At 34.7% G+C, this 20,818-nt stretch overlaps 3 protein-coding genes across 3 annotated transcripts in view; 2 read left to right on the top strand and 1 right to left on the bottom strand.

The window, feature by feature from the left end:
• LOC125853199 (uncharacterized) overlaps positions 1 to 20,818 on the top strand; it is a 170,963-nt gene that overhangs the window by 12,118 nt on the left and 138,027 nt on the right. The window lies entirely within an intron of this gene.
• LOC125853189 (phospholipase A1 PLIP2, chloroplastic-like) lies at positions 2,562 to 6,347 on the top strand. Its single transcript, XM_049532863.1, has 5 exons — positions 2,562 to 3,419; positions 3,986 to 4,516; positions 4,778 to 4,837; positions 5,016 to 5,432; positions 5,547 to 6,347. The coding sequence occupies exons 1-5, from the start codon at positions 2,793 to 2,795 to the stop codon at positions 6,123 to 6,125; spliced, it is 2,214 nt and encodes a 737-aa protein (XP_049388820.1). The 5' UTR covers positions 2,562 to 2,792; the 3' UTR covers positions 6,126 to 6,347.
• Positions 11,079 to 20,189, bottom strand: LOC125853202 (uncharacterized). The gene is made up of 3 exons (XM_049532875.1): positions 19,835 to 20,189; positions 19,447 to 19,666; positions 11,079 to 11,450 (listed from the first exon to the last, which is right to left on the bottom strand). The coding sequence occupies exons 1-3, from the start codon at positions 20,038 to 20,040 to the stop codon at positions 11,235 to 11,237; spliced, it is 642 nt and encodes a 213-aa protein (XP_049388832.1). The 5' UTR covers positions 20,041 to 20,189; the 3' UTR covers positions 11,079 to 11,234.

Below are 20,818 nucleotides of genomic sequence, written 5' to 3'. Positions count from 1 at the left end.
TTTTACACAAAAATGTAATTTTGTTTGTATTGGAGGAAGAGAGAAAGAGAAAAAAGGCACGTAACGTTAATAAGGACAACAAGAAGCAAGATTGAGACACGTCATTCCATAATAATTTTGAATAGGTCAATTACAAAATTTGACGTGGCAATCATGCAAGTGTATATCACAAAGTCCTTTTATGAGTTGTTTCAAAGTGGGACCCATATATATCCATTACCCAACACCATGTAGAGAACAAAAATACCATATAGTAATACTTTTATAAAAATATTGTGATAAATTAGTGAGTACTCCTTCGTTCTGTCTCAAGTTTGAGTCTTATTGGATATGATGCATCTGTATCAAAGAGAACTTTCTCTTTTAATATTAAATTTTTCAGTACAAGTTCAAATTTATTGAACCTAATGTGATTATCAAATATCGAGTGGAATTAAAAAAGCTCTAATATAATAGTTATAGAGTAAAATAAAAGTATATCCATTTCATTTTAATTTGTCCACCTTTTCCCAACCAGGTAAGACACAGTGGTCACCTGTTTCTATAACTTTGGGTTGACACGTGGCATGAACTATATTATTAAATCCCATAATTATAATCCTCATATTATTAATTATAATTTTGAATAAGTCGTGACGTGAAAGAAATACTTCAATTCTTTTCATTTTAAATCATATTCTTACTACTTTAGATTAAGAACATTATAAACTATAAACTAAATGTTAATATAATGGTCAATCTATTTAATTGTTTTTCAACCTTTTCTGAACATAGTTTATATTTGTTACTTTTTTACTAAAAGATAACACACTTTAAATCAAAATTGTTAGGAGTTTGATTATGAGATTTTATTTATCCTTTTTTTGCAATAAATTTTATAGTAATAAAAAAATAAATTTGATTAATCTACTTAAGCCATCAAAATGTACATACGTAATTAATAAAATTATGTATTTTAACATTTGACGACATTTTGATTGGTTCTCATAATACTAACTTAACATGCCACATTACTTGTGCAAGTTATATGATTTTATTAGTTCTTGCCTCGACTTGGCGTTGGCGGGTCACATTATTTTACGTGTGACAGAAATCTTTAGATTGAAATTTTATTTTGAAATTGGGATTGTAGGCTCATTATTTTTAGCCTGATCAAATAAATTAACCCAATTGAGATTGAATCTATAGTTAAATTCATTATTTATTATACTTAAATCATTAATTCAACTATATTTTTCAATAATACTTATTTAAATCTAATATAATCCGCATTTCCTGTAAACTAAAGTTGAATAAATTTTAGTTGTCCATATTCTTATAAAATTGAAAAAAATACTCCAATATTTTTTTGGTTTCCCACCCAAAAAAATATTGGAGTACCTATAATTAAAAAACTCCAATATTTACTTTTACTTTAAATATAAAGTTCAAAAGATCTTATACTTCCTCCGTTTCATATATATTAGTTGATCATTATATTAAAATAGTTGTTATATACTCCTTATGTTCCTATTTATATGTCGTCCTTATTAAAAATAGATGTTCTTTACTATTTGTCATCTCACGAAATCAATACATAAATGACAATATTCTTCCTATTTTACCCTTTAAAAGTTATTAGTCCTAAAAGTACACATTTACTCAACATAGAAAAATTAAGTAATTACTCCCTCCGTGCATTTTTATGATTTGATATATACCCACTAAGAAAACAATTATGTTACCAGACTATCCTTATTAAATGATGTTTAGTATTAGGTCTTGAAAAGTGATTTGGAGAATAAGTATTTAATGATGAAGATAAAACATGAAAGTTTTTTGTCTTTCCTTGATATATCAAAAGTGACAAATAAAAATAAAAATTTATATTAGGAATAAGTGATAAGTAAAAGTGAATAAAGGGAGTAATTCATGTTCATTGGTCAAATAGTTAATCAAAGTAAATTAATTCATGTATTGAAAAGTTGACTTCAAGAGAACACTAAATAATGTGGTACAATGATAAACTTACTTAGTTTCAGGCGTGAAACCTAAAATGATGACAACTAAATAGAAATAGATGGAACTATTAGTTATTTACCTTACTAAATCAAGAAAACATTAATTAAAATGTTCCTATATTACTCTTTCAACTAATTCTTTTTGAATATGTTAACATTTATTTGTAAAATTCTCAAAAAAAAAATTAAGAGGTGAATAAATAAAATTATTTTCTTATTTATAAATTAATTACCATACAAAATGAAAAGTATTTTATGGACCTAGCATAGGTCACATACCTCATGAGTCACGACATGATTATTTATGTACCATGTAAAATAAAATATAACATGTTATAATTTTTTACGTACAGCATAAAATAAAAACTGATCATCGAATATGAAACGGAGTAATATAATTGAAGGAAACAAAAAAGGTAGTTGGAGGTTCGGAAAAAAAAAAACAAAGAAGAAAATCTTGCCACATAGATACGACGTCGTTACAATGGAGTAATCTATTGAACTTTCCTGGAAAAAAGCCGATTCTTTTGGAGAAAAAATATCGTTTTTTTCTTAACGTGAACAAAACCTGAAGAGTTTGTTCACCTATTTATTTGCAAAAACTCACAAACTCAACTCCTTTAAATTCTCTCAATTCTTGATTCTTTATACAAAAAATTCAAAGATTGTTGCTTTACTTCAACAGCTCATTTTCATTCTTGAACTCTTAACTTTACATATTTGATTCAATAACCCAAAAAAGAAAGGAGAATTTGTGAATAACTTTGTAGGATTTGGAAAGGGGTTTTACAAATGGATGGTCTTTGTTTGACAGGAGGAGGGATACAGGGTATGGCGGGGCCTATTGCCGTTGCCGGTGGTGCCGGAGGTTTAGATGTACGATCGACCCAGTTTAGTACATCGGCGGTTGGACGTTCTTCGGCGTCGATGTCGGTTGAAAAGACATCTTCTTTTAGGAATAAGTCATGGGGTTTTTCGTTTAGGTACCCACTTAGATCTTTTTGGTCTGGAGGTAAAGGAAGGTATGATGCTATAGCGGTAGACGACGCTGTTTTGATGGAGGAGAAGGAGGAGAAGAATGAGGACAAAAATGAGAATTGGGTATTGAAGATTTTGCATATTAGGTCTTTGCAGAAGGAGAAGGAGGTAGGGGAGAAGGGCGGGGGTGATGAAGATCTGGTGGAGAAGGTGGAGGGAGAAGGTGGTGATGACATTGAAGATGATAGTGAAGGGCATAACAAGTATGATGATGGGGATGAAGAAGAATGTGATGTGTGTTCTGTAGATGATGATGAAAAATTCAAATTTGATAGAAATTCTTTTTCAAAGTTGCTTAGGAGGGTGACATTGGCTGAAGCTAGATTGTATGCTCAGATGTCTTATTTGGGAAGTTTGGCTTATGGAATACCCCAAATTAAGGTAAACATTTTAGTTGTGTATGTTGATTGCACATTATTTAATGTCTGGGCCTTATTTAGAAGTAGTAGGTCTTGAAAATGGATAGATAGGTGATTGGATTAATAATAGGAATAATGAATATGTAGATCTGACTTAATCACTTGCTTCTGTTGCCTGTGAAATGGATATAACAAGAATTAGTGTTTAATTTAAGTATTTCTGAGGTTACAAAGGTCTCGAAAGACGTGATCTTTGGTTTTAGAGGTGTTTTTATGCATGATTAACTTTTGATATGGGTTTAGGGAATCACAGTTTTATCCCTTTTTGCAAGTTCTCCCAGACCATGAATCACACAATCTAGCTAACTAGGAAAGGACAACCATGTTGTCAAGTTAGTATTGTGTTTTCATATTGCTTATACAAGCTTTAACTTTGTTCTATGATTGCTGTGAGTTTTTGTCATGTTCACATTTCGATTTGTAGTAGGATATGGCAACTTGATCTTGTGTATATGCCTGTTTGTCTTGGATGCATTGTCAGCTGGCAGCCATGTCATAGGATTTCATGTTTCGCCTTTTGGTCTGCAGCCAGAAAATTTATTGAGGAATCATGGATTGCGTCTTGTTACGTCTTCATGTGAGAAAAGAGAACAGGCGTTAAAAGCTGAGAAAGAGAAGGCAGCAGCTGAAGATCAGGAGAAGAAAGAGATTGAAAACGCTCAAACACAGGGAGAAGAAAGAAGCACTACTACTTCAGTAGAAGGGAATGGAGAGACCAGCGGGAACAGGATAAGTGCATCCACAGCTTACCATATAGCTGCCTCTGCCGCGTCTTATTTGCACTCTCATACAATGAGCATTCTTCCTTTTAAATCCTCCAAGACTATGCCAAATAAAGATTCCTCTGAAACAACCGTCGGATGTGATGACAATATAGATGCAATGAACAGGGAAGTTGCTTCTTTTATGGCAACCAGTGACTCAGTGACATCAGTAGTTGCTGCAAAGGAGGAAGTAAAGCAGGCTGTTGCAGACGACCTAAATTCAAATCATTCTTCACCCTGTGAATGGTTTGTTTGTGATGATGATCAGAGCTTGACAAGATTCTTTGTAATTCAGGTATGTGTGGTGGCCAAATTTATCTTCACCCCTGTTCCCCCTTTCTCTCTTTTCCTTTCCCTCCTCTAGCTTAGTAACAGGGTAGGGTGTTGTCGTTGTTGTCATTAATGTCGTGGTTATAGTAATCCATGATTCTGATGTATTTATCTGATAAAGAATGGTATTGGGATAATACATACTTGAGATAGATTGAATTGTGGGTTTGTTTGCCATCACTGTTGCATGTTCTTGTTGCTGAAATTCATTTTTAATTATTTGCAGGGATCAGAGTCACTAGCATCATGGAAAGCAAATCTACTCTTTGAACCTGTTAAATTTGAGGTATAAAAATAGGCACTTGAAAAAAATTTAAACTATGGTCTATTTTCTAGTCCAACCGTGTTTGTCGCACTACCACAATGTGCACATGTACTTTCCTGATTGCTTCTATATAACTTGAGTCTGCCTAGTTTGTGGCAATGCATTAATGCAGAGCTTTGATTGCATCTTTTTTTAATAGGGTCTGGATGTGATGGTCCACCGGGGTATTTATGAAGCTGCAAAGGGCATGTACGCGCAGATGCTACCAGAAGTACGCTCACATCTTAAATCTCACGGTAGTCATGCCAATTTCCGTTTTACTGGGCACTCTCTTGGTGGAAGTTTATCATTGCTCGTCAATCTCATGCTGTTCATAAGGGGAGAAGTTACCCCATCTTCCTTGCTTCCTGTTATAACTTTTGGCGCACCATCAATAATGTGTGGAGGAGACCGCCTCCTTCGCCGCCTTGGCTTGCCTCGTAGTCATGTGCAGGCAATCACAATGCACCGAGACATTGTCCCCCGAGCCTTCTCTTGCAATTATCCCAATCACGTTGCAGAGTTTCTTAAAGCTATCAACGGAAACTTCCGCAATCATCAATGTCTGAATAATCAGGTAGGAACCTATACTTTTTACAGAGAAGAATGTTAGTACATTTACGTAGAGAATGACTTGTGTGTTCGTCTTTGATGTTGTATGGTTTCTCATGTTTGTTTCTTTTATCAACAGAAGTTATTGTTTGCTCCAATGGGTGAGTTCTTAATTCTGCAGCCAGATGACAAGTTTTCTCCAAACCATGACCTACTACCTTCAGGTTCTGGTCTGTATTTACTGAACTGTCCTCTATCAGATTCAACAGAGGCAGAAAAACAACTTCAAGCCGCTCAGTTTGAGTTTTTAAACTCACCCCATCCACTCGAGATCCTAAGTGATCGCTCTGCCTATGGTTCTGGAGGAACAGTACAAAGAGACCACGACATGAGCTCGTACTTAAAATCAGTTAGAAACGTAATTCGTCATGAGCTGAACAACATCAGAAAAGCTAAGAGGAAGCAAAGGCGCAGAGTTTGGTGGCCATTGGTTTCACCAAGTGGGGTTAATGCGGGTATTGTTGCTAGAAGGTACGTCGAATCAGGTAGTATGGGCCATGGCCAGATCAACTTTGCTGGCATCTTACAAAGTGGGAAAGAGTCGTTGAAACGATTCAGTACACTAGTTGCATCACAGCACATGCACTTGCTTGTGGTGCTTTTGTTTCCTGCACGGTTGCTTATTGTGGGGACTTTTAGCATGTTCAATTTTCGTTGAATCCCCAGAAGCATTACACATTATACAAGTTAAGAAGGGTAGATGATTCTTTATTCATTGACTACTACTGTTCCCTGGTTTTCTCAGAAGGGGACTTCATGGATTGAAATGAAATCCAAATATATCCAGTATTAGCAAATCGATTTACAATTTGGATCCATTTGTTAATTGATAAATTCCATTTATGGAATGCAAAGATGTATACTTTTGTAGTACAATGTTTTATGTAGTAATGATATATAGTCTTTTCTTCAAATATATATTCAACTTTTCATGATAAGAATCATAGTATCATATGCATTTTGAGGGCGAATTCAGAATTTAGAGTCCGTAAAATGATGGCCGGCCCTGAAGCCAAGCTCCAAAGTTTTTGGATAAAACGAATGCAGAAAGGCTATTCTTAATTCTGGTGATGTTAAAGTACCAATTGAATATTGTAGTGCAATTAATTAAGTATAACAAAACATCACAATCAGCAGGGAACAAGAATCCTAATTTGTCAAAAAGTATTAATTAAAAAGGAAATGATGTTTAGTCGAAAGGGAGTGATATTATATTAATTACGTAGGTGCAGTAAACATGATATTTAAATATAAGAAAATATCAGGCCGCAATGTATTTTTCCACATCTTAGTCTAGATGTCTAAATCACTAAAAGCAATTATTAAAACAGTTGCCAACAAGTTATACCATCTAACTTTGGCATTTATGCAGTGTTATAAACTGAAAATCAACCATCTGTGTGATTGTACAGATCCCTTATTTGGTAATTTTTTTAATAATGAATTACCAAGAGTAAAGAAATAAAACAAGAAATGAAATTTTAAAGAAATCCAGCTAACAGGTAATTTTCTCTTTAAGATAATCCAGATAACATCAATTACATTTTTTTTACCAAATGTATTCTTGTTCCAATAAATAATTTATAGTATAATTTTCAGAAAGGTCTTACCAATCTTCAGGAAAAGTATGAGGAAAGATAACAAGTAATTTAGTCAAATAATCATCTAATGTTCCATTGTTAGTATTTATGTGAAATCATTTTCCTATCTTTTTTTCTTCTTCAGAAAATGAGATCTCTCGCCTTCTTACAAGTTGAACAGAAAGAAAATATTATTTTCACATCTTTTTGTGTACAAATGAAGATTTCTTTTTCTGCCATCCACCTTCTCTTAGGCTAATCTATAACATTTTAAGCCACTGATGCAGTGTATTAGTGATACGCTCAAATTACACCTCTCTACAGAAGTATAAGCGATCATTATCAAGTAAAGAACCCAACTTGTAGGTTGGGGTCGATCCCACGAGGAAAATGGTTTAGACTTTATTTTAACCAATAATTATATTCAATTAGTCAAATTACTTCCAGAAACAGGTAATTAAAGGGGGGGTTCTGTTTGTGTGAAATAAATAGTAAGAATTTAATAAGTAATCAAAACTCAACTTTGGTTGTTATCAAGATGAGAGAAATAACTAGGGTATACGTGTTCCCCACAAGCTCATAACGCAGTAATCCTAGTAACAACAATCCTTCCTAGTGTATTACATGCAAAGTGATAAGTTAGGTATCTCTAAATCCTTGGTCCGGCATCTAGAGAATTTCACCCCGCACCTTGGTCCGGCTACCTGTTTATAATTTACTAACCCTTACCTCTACCTCATATTAGACATCATAATCGATGTTTGGTTTAGTTATTACCTCGCACCAATCGACACTAGCCTATTAGATAGTATCACACTAAATCTATGTTGATAATTCTTTTCTCGTTAATTACCTCCTTGGTCCGGCAAGTAGTAACAAGGCAAGTTCTAACATTGGCCACCGTTAAAAAGACTTCTAAACGAAAGAATTATCAATGCATGCAAAACACTATTCAAGAATTGCTTATTTACTATTCATACGTTGTTAATCGCTCATGGTTCCCACAACCCTAGTTGTGGATTTAGTTACCCATATTAGCAAGAACACAATTCATAGTTTTATATGAAGAAATCATGAACTTACGTAAAGAGAATAATAAACCCAGAAATTCAACTTGAATTGCAAAGCCAAAATCTTCAAAACGAACTTAGGAAATCAATAATTGCTAGGTTTTCCAATTAATCTCCCAAGTCACAAAGTAAAACTAGAATAATAATGTCTAACCCTTAAAAACGAGGTTTACATGCCCTATTTATAGAAAACAAATCCTAAATTAAAAGGGAAACAAATTAAGGAAAGTTTGTTCAGGCACGCGTCTTCATTCCACGAGACTGACTTACGGACCATCAATGGATCTACGGTCCGTAAGTCCCTTCCGTCAGCCAGGATTTAGAAAATATTTCAGCTTCTCTGAAGCAAACGACGGACTTGTAGTACGGACTGTAGATCAATCTACGGTCCGTCAATCCCCTCCGTAGCTCCACACTTAGAATCTTCAAAAATCAGGTACTGGAACCCTCGCAGTATCAATCTACAGATCAATCAGTATGGTCCGTAAATGGCCACCGTGGTTCCACACTTGGTCAGATTTCCCTGATTTGTCTTCTATACCTTGCCTGCTGATCTACAGTCATCACCTACAGACCGTCAATGGACCTACGGTCCGTAGATCACCTCCGTGAATGCCCTTTTTCTGCATATCTTTTAGCTGTCTCTATACTTCCGCGCCTGAACATCTTTCCTGCAAAATATGATAAAAACACATAAAAACCAATACAAAAAGGCCCTAGACGCACACAACTTGTAAGTGAAATGTATTAGAAATACCGTAAACTCATGGTATATCAACTAGTACACCTAATAATAGAGAAGTACTGAAAACATTTCTAAACTTGACGTGAATTATTAGTTACATCTCTAAATTATTGACAGTCTTAAAAACACTCCTCTACTTGACTAACTTAACTTAAATACACCCCTAAATTCTCACCAAGTTTAAGGGTGTTTTCAACACTTCTTTCAGCTTTTTATTAAGAGTCTCATGCTTCTACGAGAGTAAGAGACCACTTGCTATGCCATGTGAGTTTAGTTAGTCAAGTAGAGGGATGCTTTTAGTGTTGTCAATAATTCAAGGATGAAACTAACAATTCACGTTAAGTTAAGACATGTTTTTAATACTTCTATCCCCAATAATACAAATGCATCTACCAATATAGAAGGTTATTATATCAAACTCTGCTCATAACGAAAGCTTATCACACCAAACCTGAAAGAAGGGTCCCTAGCTAGTGAGTGAGTCCATAGTGACAGCTGAATCTTGATTCACCTATTTAATGCCTATCTAAATCCAACAATGCACATGGACCGCTGGACCCTCCACTACTTTCCCAAGAAGGTACTCCTTTTTTTACTTATCTGTACACGCAATTAGGCATTAAGACCCCAATTTTGTCAATTTCCTTTTTTTCTTTTTCTTTTTTTCCTTCATGCATAATTGATAATTTATTTTCTTAGCTATATATTCATTGTATATCCAATAAATATTATGGATAAAACATCCAGCGCGGTGGAAGATAAAAACAAAACAAACAAAAGTTGTAATATTTTGAATATTATTTTTATACATTTGACCTTTTTTTTTATTATTGCCAAAATGTGTCTTTTTTTCCTCCTCCTTAGATTTTGACGTTACATCAACACTTGACAAATGATTTTGAAAGATCAAAATGTGGGAAATGCCCTAGAAGTTGAGCCCCCAACTAGCATTACTTTCTTTTCAACTCAGTTGACATGTTAGAACCTTCATTTATATTTTTCATAGAGTTAAAAAAGTATTCATGAAATAGAATAATATTCCTCTTGAAATATACGAGAGAAATATGTTACTTGTATCAACTTCATTGCACAGGGGCTAGCTGCTGACCGAATTAGCAACGATTGACATTTCATATTTCTATTCAACAACGTGTAACGTATTATCATATATTAGAAATAAACGTTTTTTTTTTAATTATAACAATAATGTCTAGGCCAACATGATACACACGCTTTGAGTAATCTATCTAATGTTGTTACCTCCTCCAACACGATTAAGATTAGTCATATCTACTAAATATTGAACAAATTAAAGAAATAAATGTCTAAGGTAGGTACACTAAGACAAAAAGAAAGATGTACCTATTTAATTTATCTCAAAATCTTGTCTTATTTTACTTAATTAGCAGTGTTGTTATAATAAGCCCTTTTCGCCTAATTTAAAACTAGTTGAAGCTATGGCACAATCTTTTGACTTTTGTGTTGAAAAAAAAAAAACGAAGATAAATTGTTTTAGATGAGTAGGAGTGAATTGTAAATTGAGTAACTTTATAAACAAAATTGGCAACATTATATCAAAACAATTTAAAGTAAGAAAATAGAATAATCAGTTTATTATAAACTCGGGGCAGTATAAAATTAAACTTATAACTCTGGAACTTTAATATTCAGATTTCAGACATCACAGAAACTAGTGGTATTGAAAATTTGTATGATATAACTGAGACGTTTCTTTAAGAGTTGAAGTTGTAATTTTGTACAGTTTATAGAAGTTGAAATCGAACAAACTGTGATTATTGAAACACTTCAATTTTATGTATCGCTATCAATATTTATTTTGCAATAAATATCCCAAGTATAGAGTCTACAAGGAACATCGACATCATGTAGCATTAAACACGTTCGTTGAATTCAAATAGCACCCGGCCTAAGTATTGTTTGGTGGGGGGTAGGGGGTCTGAAAAAGACTTGGTTTTGGTCATTGATTAAGGTAGACAACCAGCTAAATTCATCAATGACATCATTATGAATGCATCCAATAAATTAGGAAGATTGATGGATTTACCAGAAAAAATTATGTAGTTTGAGTCGACATCAAATTCAATCTTGCACGCTGCAACTTAGTAAATACGAACAAAGAAAATGTTAATCAATCAATTTTGGTTCTATTCAGACTTGATGAACTTATCTTTTGGTTTGATATCAAAGCTTTCACATTTTGAGCAACTTGGTAACGTGTGTGTTTTTATTCTTACTTGGTGTCAAGTTACATTTTAACACAATACACAAGCCATTAGAGCAATGGTAAAAACTAGAAAGTAGCAGACAGACTAATACAATTTATAGAGCAATTTAGAATATCTCTAAACAATCTAGAGATCCAATTTTCCTGCCAGGTACCAGGAATGCATTGCGAGGCAACCGAAGGAGAAGATGTTAGCAAGGGAAGATAGGCCATGAATCATCCCAAATTTCTTGTTCATTGCTGAAAGCTTTGGATTAACCTTTGCGACTTCTTGGTTCTTTGTCCATCCAACTTCTTCCCCGATGTTCGCCTCCCTCTCTATCTTATGCCTTTCCTTCATCATCTGCTCAAAGTCGGACACATTATTCACATCAGAATCCAATGAGAAAACTAATTAAAAGACTTTTCTGTGACAATGTTCCAAGTCAGAGTAGTGCTAAGATTCCAGATGTCATCTCAATATCAAGACTAACATATTTGTCTGCAGTAAACCTCCAATTTTTAAGAAACGAAAAATAAAATAAATGAAGCTGCAGACAGAGAACCTAGGTAGTAATATGTTTCTACCATTCATTACTTACTTTGTAAGTAATTTAGACTTAATGAACATATAGAAACAGAAAGGGGGAATTAAATACACTTAGGCTAACGTTGCACATTCCCCTGCCTGATAGATGATGCATATGATGATATAAAGTGGATTTTCCCTTCACGGATAGCCCACATCTTTTGGGCACATGAAAAATGGGACATTGGAAATCACCCTCAGATCTAACGTTAACAAAACATGATGAATTATGAGAGAATATACCAATAGTTGCCACTCTCTACCTCCACGAGGTAGTGGCAAGGTCTGCGTACACTCTACCCTCCCCAGACCCCACCTAGTGGGATTTCACTGGGTATGTTGTTGTTGTTGTATACCAATAGTTGCCACTCTCATCTTTAACCTTGACACGCATTCTCTCTATTTCAATTTATGCGTCTTAAAAATAGAATGTCTCTCTCTGGCGGAGGGATAGTTCTCAGTTTAACCCTTTTAATGAAAGATAATCTTGTCATTTGGAATGTAAGGAGACTTAACAATACTTTCAATAGCAATCTTGTTAAGTGCTCTTTACAGTCTACAGAAGTAGAAAGCGGATGTATACTGCATTCAATAAACTAAGGTGAGTAAGGATCTGGAGGGTATTGCAAAACAACTGTAGTTACGTAGGTAGATGATATGTGGCTATATAGAAGCTGATGGTAGCAGCATTGGTTATGTGGGATAGCAGAATTTGAGTTGGTACCATGATGGAAGTAGGGCAATACTTTACTTACAAGTTCATCTCGGTGCAGAACTCTTTTACTTGGTATCTCACTGGGCTTTATGCACCCCACACCAGAGGTGAAAAGTTAGAATGTTGGGAAGAAATCGCAGCAATGAAGGAACTGTGTGAGGGTCCCTGGATTTCCCATGGGGACTTTAATACAGTTAGATTCATGAAGGAAAGAAGAGGATGCAATAGGATAACGAATGTTATGTCTGAATTCTCTATGTAGATGGAGGATATGGAGCTTCATGATCCCCACTTGAATGGGGGGAAATTCACATGGTTCAGGAAAGTCAATCACCAAAGTGCTGCCAGGTCAGAGAGATTCCTCTATTCCACGGACTAGGAAGAAGATTTTTAAAATATCAGACAGAAGATACCACCTAAGAGTAAATGAAGGGCAATGATCCAATTTGATAAAGAAGTGTCACCTACATGAATCATCACTATCTATTTCTCTCTATTTTAACTCATTTCATTCCAATATTCCATAATCGAGGTTTCACCCATTTAAAGGTTCTAGTGTGCTCAACCGACATGCAAATTTTTAACGAGATTAAAGAAACTCGTAGCAGCCAAGGTTGTACATAACGGTCGGTGAAGTGGATGAAAACCATGGGAGACCTAAGTTCATAGCTTAGTAGAGGCAAAAGACATTAACTGATTCTTCCCATCTGCCTAAGTCCTCGTGTTCTGGTGGCAGAATAACCTAGAATTGGTACTAGTGAAATATAAAAGATACTAGGTGGAATGGTCCAAAGTCGCATAAGCTAGCCCATACACTCTATTTATCTATTTTTATTTTAAAAAAGAGATTATAAGTTCTCCTACCAAACACAAGACCTCGTGAACCGACATGATTAGAACTTAATTTCAACTAGTTGGTATTGCTTATATGGATATCTTTCTAAAATGGAGTATTTGATTATATGAAAAATTTGCATGGATTGAAGAAGACGGTAAATCTTTTGGGACTACTTGCATGTGAGGGATCAAAGGAATTCAAATGGATTCCGACAATGTTGTCAAAGGCTCGTGCTTGAGCCATGAAGCTCAAGGTTGGCGCTTCGCGTCACTTAGGTTGCGATTCAGCATAGGCAAGTTACTAAGGCATGCGCTTCATTGTCAATACGTTCTATCTTGAACAGAACGGTACTAAACAAAAAAACATGATTAGCAAAATACCTTTTTTTTACTATTAAGGATATCATTATCAATGAAGTTGTCACTTTTTCTTACATTTCATATACATTTTTATTATTTTTCTTCGTTTCACTTTTTTAACTAAAACCCACACTAGGATTGCACTTGTCGCTTAAAGCCTGGTAGACCTGGAGCACTTCTTGTGCTTTTCACCTTTGACAACACTGGATTCTGGTTACAGAGGTTAAGAAAAATCAGATACATGTTAACATGTTGATAGAATTCTGAAGGATGGTCAACAGAGCTTAAGAGTGTCTTTGCCTGAATAAGGAGGATCCAAAATGCCATGGTACCTAACATAACGAACCAGCCCATGCAAGTATTTAAAGAACCAGATCGTCATTGTCGGGAAAGCAAAACTTGGAAGCAGATGACTAGAACATTAACTTTTGGGACCTCATAAAAGAGGAATGAAAATTCTATTGACGAAATAAATTTGAAATTTGATATTTAAGAATTTTGTTTTTTTCTGCAAATCACAAAAGAAAGGGGATTGTGTCCAAATGACAATTTCTTAACAGTTTTATTGTTTCACTCACAACTATTCATATTAGACCTTCTCTTTTAATAATAATCGTTCTATGTCAACTTGTGCCTGTTTTGAACATTCCACCAAGTACTTACAATCTTCTACCAACACAGGTACTAGAATACCAGGTAACTCTACACTTGAGAGTAATGCAAAGAAATCGCCTATTTGTCTCTACCAGGATTTGAATCAGGATCTCCAAGGTTTGCACCCACTTCATTAGCCACTATGTCACACCCTTGATGCAGTTGGTTGTTCTTGTTCATATTAGACCTTTGACAACCATATTCTGGATGTGCTTATCGAAATTAATAATGAGTGAAAGTGAGAAGCTCAACTGATTAAATATGTTATTCCTTTTGACAAGTAATCCAGGTTATATATAACTTCTCCCTAAAACATTCAATGTTCTTGAGGAATTAGTTACCACTTTTTTTTAGAAAGGGGAATTGGTTAGTTCTTTAACCTTTTCATTTCTTAGTTTTTCATTTATTTACTCCTTTAAATATTTAATTATTTACTTTTGATAAGTAGATACCGATGGTACTACCATAAGACAAGTGGTCCTTGCAAGGACAGCTCTAACATAGTTTTTTTCCCCCTGGGTAGGTCCAACAAAAGAGGTGAAACTTTTGCAATTTTTCCAATGACAGATTCTGTTTTATCTTTCAAGGTCTGGGTCCTCTGGTAGTTCAGCAACCTGGCAAACTAACCAGTACAACAACATGCCCAGTGTAATCCCACAAGTGAGGTCTAGGGAGGATGGTGTGTAGACAACCTTACCCCTACCTTGTGAAGATAGAGAGGTCAGCTCAAGTAAAGCATATCAAAAAAGCCAAGTATGTAAAACAAATACAGTAGCGAAGAGTCTGAAGAAGAGAACAGTATCAAGAACTTTATCGAAAAAAAAAGGGTATCAAGAATAAATAATACAATAAATGAAGCAAAGGAAACCACAGGCAAAATTAAACTGGAAGATTAAGATAGTAGGATAGTAATAATAATAATACTGATAAGAGAAATAGATAACGTTGGATTACCTGCTAATCTTCTACCCTAATTCTGAACATCCATATCTTCCTATTAAAAGTCATATCCTCGTTAAGCTGCAATTGTGCCATGTCCTACCTCTCTTCAAGGCTTCTTCGGCCTACCTTTACCTCTCCTTGTACCCACCATAGCAAACCTCTCACACCTTCTGGAGCATCTGTGCATCTTCTCTTAACATGTCTGGACCATCTCAAACTAGCCTCCCTCATCTTATCCACCACGGAGGCCACACTCACCTTGTCCTAGATAGCTTTTTGTTCCTGATCTTATCTCTCCTAGAATGTCCACATATCCATGTCCAATTCCTCATATCCGCAATTATCATCTTCGGGATACGCAAGTTCTTGACCGGCCAACACTCCGCCCCATACAACATACCTAGTCTAACCACCACTTTATAAAACTTACCTTCAAGGCATGGCGACACATTTTTATTACATAAGACACCAGATGTGAACTTACATTACATCCACCCCGCTCCAATACAATGTGTTATATCATCATCAATCTCCCATTTCCTTGGATTATTGACCCCAGATAGCAAACTAACCAGTGTGGTAACAAATAGTTGTGGTTTCAACCTCAGCAAACTAATCAGTGTGGTAACAAATAGTTGTAGTCTCGAACCTCAGCAAACTAACCTATCCTGGTTACTCCCGCTTGACATTCTTAAACTGTTTGTAAAATGCATATGACCTCTTCCTAGTTTTGAAACTCACTAATTTGACCAATCATTGGGCAGAGTACTAACCCTCCTTGGTGAGTGGTGACTACTACTCTTTTCACCGAACCAGAGGATAAATCATGAATATACACATTGAGAGTACTCATCAGATAACGGAATTAATAAATTATGTTGTTCCCTACAACTATAGTAACAACGGAAAAGGCTCAAAAATACCCTTGAACTATCGAAAATAGCTCACACATACCCTTAAACTATATTCTGGCTCAAAAATACCCTTCCGTTAAAGTATTGGGTCACAAATACCCTTACTATTAACAGAGGTGTGTTAAGTGCCATGTGGACGTCACATGAACGCCACATGGACGCCAAATCGATGCCACATAAGCACCAAACAACTCTCACCTCCACATAGACCCATACATCCTATGTATTAATTTTGCCCTCATCTTTTGGGACATACAATTTGGCCCACTCTCATTTCTCTAAAATACATTTTCCCTCTTTCTCTCTAATACGATTTCTCCTCTTTCTCTCTAATACGATTTCACCTAGGGTTTCAGATTTCCTCTCATGGAATGGCGTCCATGAGAGTAAATCTGAAACCCTAGGTGAAATCGTATTAGAGAGAAAGAGGGGAAATGTATAATTATAAGAAAATTGACATATGGCAGAAAGAGGTTATGAAGAGTGGAAAGGAGTAGTACACGTGGGGCAGAAGTCACTGCCAACACTGATAGCTGCTGTTATTAAAAAAAAAAAACTTGTACCTATCATCAATTATCGTATACGATTAATAAATTGGATATGAGTAGGTTGTAAATGTGTCGAATAAAAAAAAAGTTGAAAAACTAAGACTTAACGTAGTTAGTTTCCTCAATTTATTAGAATATTGTATTTAGATATTTAAATTAATTTATGTTCAATTATACATCTTAATTTCTAATAAAGATTGATGCGGATTCTTATTTGTCAATTATATAGTTAAATTAATCACGTAAAGTTTATTTTTTATATAGATTAGCTTTAATAAAAATGTGTGAAAATTTACATCTTCTTGAGGCAAATGGTATAATGAGAGTAAATGATATATATTTTATATAGTTAATTTAACTATTTAATAGACAAATAAAAATATAGTCCTAACATAAAAAAATGTACAAAATTTGACTTGAAAAAAGGTTTTCTAAAATTTAATTTGAAAGTATCTAACTAAAATAGTTTATTAGTAATTGAGATATATTTAATTGAAATAAGTTTTAATTCAATTTTCTAAATAAAATATCATGATAAGTTTAAGAAATTTTAGTTATATATAAGGGAAAAAGTTACTACTCATATTTAAAGGGAACGCGTGGGACATAAAGGTCCCTAACATGACAGGTGCATAAATGGGCTATTTGCTAAACAACTAGTTTTAAAGAAATGAGAGTGGTCAAATTGTATGTCCCAAAAGAAATGAGGGCAAAATTAATACTTAGGATGTATGGGTCTATGTGGAGGTGAGAGTTGTTTGGTGCTTATGTGGCATCGACGTGGCGTCCACATGGCACTTAACACACCTCTGTTAATAGTAAGGGTATTTGTGACCCAATACTTTAACGGAAGGGTATTTTTGAGCCAGAATATAGTTTAAGGGTATATGTGAGCTATTTCCGATAGTTCAGGGGTATTTTTGAGCCTTTTCCGTAGTAACAATAGGAAGCCACATAAAAGTACCAGGAGAGTGACATAGTGGAAAGCACAACAGTATCAATAAAGTTAAGATAGTTATAAGATTATTGTATTCCTATACAATCACTCAATAAGGTTTAGATACTTGGGGGAATAGTAAATTCTACTGCTTCCTCAATGCAAAAGCTAAAATCATGTAGAAGGAAGATGTCTTAAAGTCCTACAATCTCTATCAGGATCCATCCAGCTCAGGTAAGATCAGATCACACTGGAGAAAAAGGTCCATATGTGTTGTACCAACTCGTTAACATTGTTGGTACACCTGCACAAAATCTTGTATCTACCTGGAATCTTATTAGTTTGTTAAATATTTGTACGTGTAGAAAATAATTAAGATAAACTCATAATGTCTTAAAAATCTGAAGATTGATTATTGTAAAGAGAAGTGTCCAGATCTGGCAGGATAGCGAGATGGATATTAAGGGGTCGTTTGGTGTGACGGATAAAAATAAATAGTGATGGATAAATTTTTTGTATCTTATTTGGTTGTCATGTTTGGGATAACTTATCCCACCATTTATATTATAGTGATGGGATAAGTTATCCCATATACATGGTAGGATAAGTTATCCTATGATAACTAATCCTGGAATAACTAATTCAGGCTACTATAAGACTGCAACTATTTAGGGATTACTTTAATGGGGAAATTAGCATTGTTAAGCCTGAAGAAATAGCAAAGGGGTGAATCGTTTGTTTTTTGAAATTGCAAGTAGTGGACTGGCCTATTTCGCTACCACAAGGAGGTAACTGGAGGCAGAGGCGAATCTAGGATTTTTCAAACATGGGTGCACTCAGAAAAATGTATTAAGTGGGAATTGATCCGAACATGGATGCATCAAGAAAAATGTATTAAGTGAGAATTGATTCTTCATCCTCAAGGTAAAAGGCTCAACATTTAACCATGTGGACCAGATAAACTTCTTATAACATGGGTGCAAGAATATAATATTATACAAATTTTAGAAAATATACATAAAATATCTAGTTTTACGAAGAGACCACGGGTTCCGGTGCCCTATTTTTTACCTTTAGATTCGCCACTGACTGGAGGTGCTAAAAGCATGGGAGGGAATTCACCCTCCTTGTAATAAGTTCATGGGAGTTCATGCCTTCCCCATGTTTCCAGTGTAGGGAGTAAAAATGGAAGATTAATCAGATCTTGCCCCTCTCCCAATTTCCTTACAGTCCAAAGACGCGCTGGTCAGGCTTTCTTTTCGATAAACTTCATTTTTATCCACACACTTTTTTTGTCATTTTCTAATTCTGACACAAGTAGTGTTTTCTCCAGAATAACAATAAAATGTTTAAAGAACAGCTCTTATCAGTCTCTAGTCATAAGGGGACTCAGAAAAAATAAGCATTCCTTTCTCCTAAATAACAATAAAATGTTTAAAGAACAGCTCTTATCAATCTCTAGTCATCAAGGGACTCAGAAACCAAGAAATGACAATTGTTGACAGTCTACATTAAAACCAAGGGCCAAAATTTAAGGTAACCCCATTAAAAGTGGTTTCCACTCAAAAGGATCACCTTGTAAGCCTGCATCAGCATTCCAAAAGCTTGGGGTGTTTCAAGAAGTTGACCATTAATCAAACTGATTTATTCCCTTAACCATATCACTTCATTTAAGTCAATCTGACGGATTCTAATTTTCAAATTTCAAACTTTACAAACTAAGTGGTTATCCTATCTATTTTCAGTAACCTTGGGATATTTGCTGTGACAACTGCACATCACAATTGAACTATAGCAGTATAGCCAAGCCTATCAGTACTCATTTGGACATAAAAATGTTACATCACATAATACAGTCTAGTACCTGAATTGTCAAAGGAGTAAAGACAAAGAGATTGCTGAGGTTGAAAGCAAATGCAGCAAGAATGAACCCAAGTTGGTACTTCTCAGAAGCAGAGGCAGTCTTCCATGGATGCAAGTACCCAAAAGAACCCACAGACACAGCACAACATACCCCCACCATGGAAAAGTAAGCAGGAAACATTTTACTCTGCAGATTCCCAAACTGATGCCTTGGCAAATTCCTACAACAAAAATACCCAAATTATCTGAAAACCCATTGAGCTGAGTGATTACACGGGATTCTTGAAAAGGGCATTAACTAACTTGGGGTTTGAGGTGCAGTTAATTGCTACTATTTCAAATAGAGGGAAGAAAACTAAAATTAGAAGAAATGGGGTTTAAAAATATACTTGAACATGATGATACCACCGATGAAAGTGACCCATAGAGCAGCACCAAAAGCAGTTGAAAAGCAGAGGAGATGAGCTAATTTCAGAAAAGTTGCGAGCTTTGGAGGATGTTGACCATCTGATTTTGAACCGAAAGTTTCTGGAGAAAAAAGTACTCCAATTGCCAAGAAAGCTACAGCAGATAAGAATCGTGTCATCCAACCCATGATTGCTGTTCTTTGATCGAAATTGTTTTTGCTATATGATAAGACGAAGAAGAAAGTGGGTTTCTGGTCAGAAATGGATCTTGCCTTTGGTTTTACCTACGCCTACCACACTTCGAGAAGCTTCGAAACTTCTGTTCCAGTTCCAGTTCCTCCTGTATGTGGTTTCGGTCTATAAAATTGATAGGTCATTCTTGGCATAATACATAAATAAATATTTCTTTTAATTTGATTTCGATATCTCTCTAATTTTGAATGCACAAATAAACACTTAAATTTATAAAAAATTAAATAAGAAAACACATGTATCCTACATTACATCCTATATGTCGATTCACACATTCTATATGAGATCCTATGTGAAAGATGTTGATTGTTGAGTAAAAAATGTGTATTTACTTGTTCAAATTTATACAAGTTTGAATATCTATTTGTTCACATTCTTGAACGACACAAATATCAATTAAAGCCAAATTAAATGACACATTTGTATATTATACTTTTTTTCGAATAAATAATTGTGATATTTACAATAAAATTACGTTAGTTTTAAGTGATAAATTATTTTTATTTTTTTCAGAACTTTTTAGAAAGATGCAATTTTAGAAATTCCTATTTTTTAAGTAAAACCTTCTTCTAATGAAATATCCACAAAATGTTCTTGTACATTCACCAAGTTCTATAAGCTTTTTGTATATTATAGGAGTTGTATATTATTGAGGCACTTATTATTTATAATTTTTGGAGTGATTTCTCTTTAGGTAAATAAAATGTTATACAT

The sequence above is a fragment of the Solanum stenotomum genome, chromosome 1, assembly GCF_019186545.1.
Source record: "Solanum stenotomum isolate F172 chromosome 1, ASM1918654v1, whole genome shotgun sequence".
NCBI classification, from domain to species: Eukaryota; Viridiplantae; Streptophyta; class Magnoliopsida; order Solanales; family Solanaceae; genus Solanum; species Solanum stenotomum.
This window is presented reverse-complemented; position numbering and strand designations above follow the sequence as displayed.

What these genes read in the sequence shown, in the direction of transcription:
- LOC125853189 (XM_049532863.1), top strand. Translation starts at nt 2,793, where the DNA reads ATGGATGGTCTTTGTTTGACAGGAGGAGGGATACAGGGTATGGCGGGG. An exon ending in CAAGATTCTTTGTAATTCAG is followed by an intron (nt 4,517 to 4,777) that starts GTATGTGTGGTG and finishes AATTATTTGCAG; the next exon opens with GGATCAGAGTCACTAGCATC. An exon ending in ATCAATGTCTGAATAATCAG is followed by an intron (nt 5,433 to 5,546) that starts GTAGGAACCTAT and finishes TTTTATCAACAG; the next exon opens with AAGTTATTGTTTGCTCCAAT.
- LOC125853202 (XM_049532875.1), bottom strand. Translation starts at nt 20,040, where the DNA reads ATGGGTTGGATGACACGATTCTTATCTGCTGTAGCTTTCTTGGCAATT. An exon ending in GGTGGTATCATCATGTTCAA is followed by an intron (nt 19,667 to 19,834) that starts GTATATTTTTAA and finishes TTTTTGTTGTAG; the next exon opens with GAATTTGCCAAGGCATCAGT. An exon ending in TTACTCCTTTGACAATTCAG is followed by an intron (nt 11,451 to 19,446) that starts GTACTAGACTGT and finishes GACTTTGAGCAG; the next exon opens with ATGATGAAGGAAAGGCATAA.